Source organism: Poromitra crassiceps (genome assembly GCF_964638095.1).
Source record: "Poromitra crassiceps genome assembly, chromosome: 4".
In the NCBI taxonomy this organism is placed as follows: Eukaryota; Metazoa; Chordata; class Actinopteri; order Beryciformes; family Melamphaidae; genus Poromitra; species Poromitra crassiceps.
The window spans coordinates 987,910-995,830 of record NC_139626.1 but is presented as its reverse complement, the minus strand read 5'-3'; the positions used below and the strand labels follow the sequence as shown (position 1 = coordinate 995,830).

Below are 7,921 nucleotides of genomic sequence, written 5' to 3'. Positions count from 1 at the left end.
GTTCTGTCTTGTGAATGATGTGAACACCAACACAACAATACGACGCGGGCATATTGCATACAGGGCTGCACTGGCGCAGACAAAGACGTGTTTGTAAGACACACACACACACACACACACACACACACACACACACACACACACACACACACACACACACACACACACACACATACACACACACACACAGAAAGACAGACAGACAGACAGACAGACAGACAGGCACACCCAGCACAGATCCTGCCCTACCTTGTCAAACAAGTTCTAGCAAAGGCACTAGTACAAGAGAAGGGAGGGGAGGCAGGCAGCCAGTCGAACAGGCGTACAGTAGAACGCTACACCATCACATGGATGTGAAGGAGTTTACTTCTTGTGTTATTTACTGCCAGCACACAGGCCCTATGGAGCCAACACACAGGCCCTATGGAGCGCAGCACACAGGCCCTATGGAGCCAACACACAGGCCCTATGGAGCCAACACACAGGCCCTATGGAGCCAGCACACAGGCCCTATGGAGCCAGCACACAGGCCCTATGGAGCCAGCACACAGGCCCTATGGAGCCAACACACAGGCCCTATGGAGCCAACACACAGGCCCTATGGAGCCAGCACACAGGCCCTATGGAGCCAGCACACAGGCCCTATGGAGCCAACACACAGGCCCTATGGAGCCAACACACAGGCCCTATGGAGCCAACACACAGGCCCTATGGAGCCAGCACACAGGCCCTATGGAGCCAGCACACAGGCCCTATGGAGCCAACACACAGGCCCTATGGAGCCAGCACACAGGCCCTATGGAGCACACAGGCCCTATGGAGCCAACACACAGGCCCTATGGAGCCAACACACAGGCCCTATGGAGCACAGCACACAGGCCCTATGGAGCCAACACACAGGCCCTATGGAGCCAACACACAGGCCCTATGGAGCGCAGCACACAGGCCCTATGGAGCCAACACACAGGCCCTATGGAGCCAGCACACAGGCCCTATGGAGCCAACACACAGGCCCTATGGAGCCAACACACAGGCCCTATGGAGCCAGCACACAGGCCCTATGGAGCCAACACACAGGCCCTATGGAGCCAACACACAGGCCCTATGGAGCCAACACACAGGCCCTATGGAGCCAACACACAGGCCCTATGGAGCGCAGCACACAGGCCCTATGGAGCCAACACACAGGCCCTATGGAGCCAACACACAGGCCCTATGGAGCGCAGCACACAGGCCCTATGGAGCCAGCACACAGGCCCTATGGAGCCAACACACAGGCCCTATGGAGCCAACACACAGGCCCTATGGAGCCAGCACACAGGCCCTATGGAGCCAACACACAGGCCCTATGGAGCGCAGCACACAGGCCCTATGGAGCCAACACACAGGCCCTATGGAGCCAACACACAGGCCCTATGGAGCCAACACACAGGCCCTATGGAGCGCAGCACACAGGCCCTATGGAGCCAACACACAGGCCCTATAGAGCCAACACACAGGCCCTATGGAGCCAACACACAGGCCCTATGGAGCCAACACACAGGCCCTATGGAGCACAGCACACAGGCCCTATGGAGCACAGCACACAGGCCCTATGGAGCCAGCACACAGGCCCTATGGAGCCAGCACACAGGCCCTATTGGTGCTTCACAGAGCCTAACTGGTGCTTCACAGGGCCTAACTGGTGCTTCACAGAGCCTAACTGGTGCTTCACAGAGCCTAACTGGTGGCCACGAACCCAACTGAAACAAGTCTTACTGATCTCCTTCAACTGAAACAAGTCTTACTGATCTCCTTCAACTGAAACAAGTCTTACTGATCTCCTTCAACTGAAACAAGTCTTACTGATCTCCTTCACACAAGTCCGCTCTGCAGTCAGATCAAGGCCTCCATCAATTCATGCCCGTATTCTTAGGAGGGTTTGTCTGACAAGTTAATTGAGACAAAGGGCAGTTCACAACGACAGAGAAAAGTAATGGACAATAACACACACACACGCACGCACGCACACACACACACACACACACACACACACACACACACACACACACACCCGTTCTATGTGAGAGAAGGCCACCTTCACCTGTACACAGTATCAGTGTGTATTATCCTACACAATAACATGCACTCACTTTACCATCACTTCCCATGCTCGCTCTCTCTCTCTCACTCTCTCTCTCTCTCTCTCTCTCTCTCTCTCTCTCTCTCTCTCTCTCTCTCTCACACACTCTCTCTCTCTCTCTCTCACTCACATACACAACGTGCTTAATCAATGAATTCCCCACTACCTTGCCAGCTTCCATTGCAGCCCAGATGTTAATAATAAAGAGAATCCTCTTCAGAACAGCTGCTCAAAAGAAATGGAGTGAAAGACAGGAGAACGAGAGCAGCCGGATGCTTCATCTCCACAAGCTGATCATACTGAAGTACCAGCTTCCAATCCACAATCTGCTGACAATGGCTGCCAGAGCTAAAAGAGACGAGGCGAGATGAGACAACACTGACACTGGTCTGTGTTGAGGGGGAATGATTTGAAGTTGGTTCACATGAACATCTCTGCCCATTTAAGCCAATGAGACGAGAACGCCACCATCTCTCCGCCAAGGACTGTCACAGCACCTTGAACCAGAACCATCAGGGAACAGAGGCCGCTGGGCCGTATCAGAGAAGTGGAGCCGACAAATAAAACCGTAGCCTCTCCAACAAATGATATAATACATGATAAATAAATAATAATATAAATAATGGCCTCTCCAACATCGTAAACTGATTTTAAAATGCCCAGGCGAAACAACATGGCTGCCTCATGGAGCTGGAGCATGCCTGTGAGTGTTAGGCTGGCTCTACACGCGGAAACTTTCATGCAACTAAGTTGCAGGTTGCAAATGGCATGAAACATAATTTCCATGCAACATGACATTTACACAAAGCAATTCAAAACGACAGTAGATGATACTGTATGTGTGGAGTGGCATTAATTTGTAACTTGCATCGTTGTGTCTTATTTTTTTATCGTTTTCTAGCTGGCATTAATATCAATGCGGACGACGTGTTGTAGTTCTTTCTTTCATTATGGCTGTCCTGGAGAACAGGAAGAGAGCCATCAGTGAATGAATAGCCTACTGATCAGTGTTTTGATTGGCTGTTGCATGAAACTAGTTTCACAAAGTTGAGAGTTTTGCAACTGTTGCAGCTGAGATTCCGACACGTTTCAAGTGCGTTGCAGAGGGCTTTAGACCAGGGGTTCCCAACCTTTTTTGTGCCACGGATGAAAAAAAAAATTGCGGACCGGTTGTCAATTTTAATAATATATATATATATTTTTTTTTATAAACATAGGCTATAATATTATAGGCTGTGTGGTAGTTGAAACATAGTTTCAAGTTGACGTTTATTTATGTTTGTAGTTTGTAAAAAAAAAAATAGTAAAAAAAAATATATATATATATATATATCGTCATCGTCATCCGACCAGTGACGACAACATCCGAAGTTGGTCCCCGGGCGCTGTACGAGAAAGCGACCACTGCTCCTGGCCTGCCCCCCGGAGGAAAGGATGCCGGGATGGGTTAAATGCAGAGGCCACTTTTCACCGGCCACCATCAGCATGAGTGTGTTGTGGCCGCATGCATGTATTGTGGTGTTCGTGTGACAATAAAAGACGGGCTTGTCCGTTACGAGATATATATATATATTTGCGCGATATATATTATTTGGTACCGAGCCCGGTATAATTTTTTTTTTTTTGCATTGCGGCCCGGTACCGGTCCGCGGCCCGGTGGTTGGGGACCACTGCTTTAGACCATGCAAATCATTTTGCAACGTAGTTTCACTTCAGTTTCAACCAACTAAAGTTGCGTGAAAGTTTCACCGTGTAAAGCCAGCCTAAGCATCTTGGTCAAATGCATGGACAAAGGTTTGTCCATCCAAACCCCCCCCCCCACCCTTCACCCCCCCGCCCCAATAAATACATACATAAATAATGAAAAAAGAAAAAGAAACATCATCTTTGGCATTTGAGACATAACACATCAGCACATCAGCAGTAAAGCAGCAGCACTGAATGAGCACAAAGCAACACAGCATGAGCATCATTATCACCAAGATTCAGGTTAATTCATTCAATTCAATAATTCATGATATTCAATTATCAGTTGTTAATTTGTGTGTGGCATCAACCAAAATAATCTAACAAGATATTTTTGGAATTCAAAGGTCTCTCACCAACTGAAATTGGTGAAGGCTCAGATCTGACTGTCCGGGGAATTCCAAGCAGAAGGGCCCCTGAAAGGCAAAGACGGACGTTCCCAAGTCACACAATTATATCAGCTCTCCACAATCCTACTGTAGCCTAACCAGACTGTTATATCAGCTCTCCACAATCCTACTGTTAGCCTACCAGACTGTATGCAGAAGCAAGGCTAAATAATGCACGCACTCTTGTCTTTTGAGTTATTTAACCTACTACTTCCTCTCTCTCTGCTGGCTCAGCTTTCTCTAGGGGTGCATGTTCGGCCCCATTATTACTCACTTTACACAGACAGAATAGGAGAACACTGCCTCTGCACTGGTTACATAGCTGTTTGGACTGGCTGGCTGCTTGTTAGAGCAATATTGCACTTTGGTAGAACATTTGCACTTCTCAGCATCCACACCTTCACACACGTTGAGGAGCAGTCAGCCGCTCTGGGGATCCACTGTCACCACCACCACCAGCATTCAGCACCATTTCCCCCCCGGGCAATGTTGATGATGAGTGATGAGTGAAAAAATCAGAATTAACACAGAATGAGTCAACTGAGTCATATTGTTCTTGGTGGTTATGGTGTGTATTCAAAGTGCAATGATGGAAGAAAGTGAGAAAGTGGGTCCCCAGAGCAGCCACTATTGAAACGACGTGCCCTTGGATGGAAATAGTTGAGAAATGAAAGTGTGAACTTCAACTCTGCCTTTGCCTAGCCTCGTTAGCTGCTCAACTGCCTCTTGAGGAGCGGGATGGACACACAGTTAAACCTGGCACATTTGCATCTAGTGCCCCCCGACACAGTCCAAACAGATCTCACGTTACTGTGAAAGAACATCAGGAGATGAGGGGAGGAGGGAGGGGATGGACAGTAGGAAAAAGGAAGAAACATGTGGAGGGGACATAGAGCTCACAACAAGGCCATTTACATCTGGCACCAACATGCCTTTTCTGCCATCACATTGCAATCAGACAGTGCTTGACCACGTTAGCCTGATTTCATTCACACCTGGCGTTACGGTTAGCATGCGTTTTGGGTGGTCCGATTGAAACCTGATCGCAATCTGATCACCCAGAATGGGTGTCGTCTCAATCCGCATACAATTGCTGTATGCGGATTGAGAGGACACATTGCATTTACACTTGTGTTCAATGTGGTCACAATGCGTCCCTGACCACCTGCGGAGGTGGTTTGGCCGATCAGATCGCAATCTGTCTTCAATGTGTCTCGGGGAGTCACATTGAAGTACACCTGTACTTTCAAGTGGTCAAGCACTATCCCGATTGCAATCTGATCACAGAAAACACATGTTAAGCTGTGTTCACACCGAGATATTTATTTTTCTCCCTGTCGCTCGATTCAACCCTTTGGAATCGCTCTGTCGCTCTGTTTAAATCGCTCGTGAACTGGCACAGGAATTGACGGACATCTGGGGGCTAACGTTAGACAGGAATCAGGATGAAAACGCAATGTCATGATTAGAGATGCACCGATTGCCATTTTCTTGGCCGATTCCGATTTCTGATTTTTGAATAGTCTGACTTGCCGATACCGATTTTTGCCGATTCCGATTTTCTTTCTAAGAACAACAATTGACAGCTTACACAAACATTTTTGTAACTTTGTTTGAAAATTAAGATTCATATAACAATTCTTATCATTTGCATGAAGTAGGACCATCTCACTCAAACACATCTCAAAATAAAAGTGTTCCAGGTTACTGGACAGAGCTTTTTTGTGCAAATACAATGAATACAAAAATTAAATAAAATCCAATAGCCTATATCCCACAGCTATCATGCATTTACTTTTCCAAAAGAAAACAGGTGCAACAGAACATCAAAATGATCCATGGACAAGGAGTTTATAGCCTGGCTCCAGACCAGTCCTCTTGAGTAGAGGGGAAATGAGTTTATGAGTTACAGTAACGATCTTCAGTCTGAATATCAGGCGGAGTTTACACACAGTCCGAAATTTCGTATGCGTATTTTTTTATCTGCCATCCGAAAAAAGATCGTCACGCACAGAAAACCTTGCACACTTGTGAGTCCGATGCATTTTTATTATCATGTCCGTCATTCTATTTGCAATACGAAACAAATAGTCTCTCCTGTATCCACGTTACAACATGACTGACAGGCTGAGGCAGCAGCGCTGATGTGGAATGGAGAAGGCAGGTCGGGGAATGGTTATACTGGACACAATGCTCACGTTCACCTCGCCAAGCCAGCTGTGCGCTGTGGCCGGGTGCAGCAGCACTGCTTCCCGGGTAGAGAGAGCAGAGAGAGGGGGGCAGTGAGGTGAAGCGAGCCGCTCAGACTGGACTCCAGCCAGCGGGACTCGGCCGCACCTCTGTCTCCACGGCTTATTTTCGACTTGCATGTGTGACAAACTGCGAGCTTTGTCTACTTCACTGACGGTGAAAAAATTCCACCACGAGGAAGGTATGCTGGCGTGTGTGGTGTGGTGGCTGGGTGCCTGTCTCGGTGCTTTGGGGTGCGCGCACGTCACATGAAAATCGGCTCACAGAATCGGCTATTTAGAGTGACCGGCGCAGATCACCGATCGAGGCCGATCACGTGAAAATCGGCCATTTCCGGTCACGTGCCGATCGATCGGTGCATCCCTAGTCATGATGTTTGTCCACTACGAGCCACCGTATTTGTTTACAAGCTAAGCCTATCAGCGTGATCCTAACGCAAGCTTGTGGGTCTATACCGGTAGTACAGACTTCACTTCATGTCAGCTGTCAGCCTGTCAATGCGGTTTGTTGCCACACTAATAAACCAGCGGTTTGTTCCAAGCCAGTGTGATCCTTGACTCACATGGCAGCCAATCAGCGTTGGGCGGCAAGCGACTTTTTCCCAGCGAAATTTCGCTCGAGTTGGGATATTTCATCTCGGGCGACGAGTGAATTTTCGCCCTGACGCTCTGTCTCTGTCGCTCGGGGCGCGCAGCGATTTTTCTCCCGGGCAAATATACGCTCAATCGCTCGTTTGCATTGACTTTGTATGTAAACTCGATGCCAGCGAAAAACTTTAATAGGTCGGTGTGAACGCAGCTTTAGTGCCAGGTGTAAATGGCCTCACAGAGCATGCAGAGGAAAGGAAAAAGGCCCTCAGTTTAGTGAATGGCTGATTCCCATTGAAGCTACTGTATATGCTGCACTCTGCACTCTGTTCACTGGGTCATATTTGTACTTGTGCTTTTAACCCCAGGGCCAAATACAGAGCTTTTCATAACAGCTATGAGCACTGTGCTGATTGGTGTGACACACACTTACTCATACACACGGATAGAAATATGCATTATCCCTGGAAATATGCTTGTCCTACAGACTCACACATTCCCTGGGGTGACTTAAGTTCACCGGGGTTATATAACGGTCAAATACCAAGAGAGGACAATGGCCTTAGAGCTATTCACACACACACGCATGCACACACGCGCACACACACACAAGCTGCTATTCACATTTCCTACAATCAGATGATGTTGTTATGATGCAGCTCCTTGAGGAAATTCAATATAAATACTTAAATACCAAAATGTGTGAAGTGATACGGTTGACATTTTGAATTTGGAGCAGTTGTTTATCCCCAGGCCCTTGTCACATTATGGAGAGCTATCTCAACATAGGACCATTAGCATTTCTCATGATGCCATTTGACGGATAA

General features: G+C 47.9%; 1 protein-coding gene across 4 annotated transcripts in view; it reads right to left on the bottom strand.

Annotated features, from left to right (window-relative positions):
* The window catches only part of tcf7l2 (transcription factor 7 like 2), a 170,234-nt gene that overhangs the window by 95,306 nt on the left and 67,007 nt on the right, over positions 1–7,921 (bottom strand). For all 4 annotated transcript variants that reach the window (XM_083635491.1, XM_083635488.1, XM_083635489.1 and 1 more), the window contains exon 5: positions 4,225–4,284. In XM_083635491.1, the coding sequence (XP_083491617.1) occupies positions 4,225–4,284 (60 nt within the window). The remainder of the gene's footprint in view (positions 1–4,224; positions 4,285–7,921) is intronic.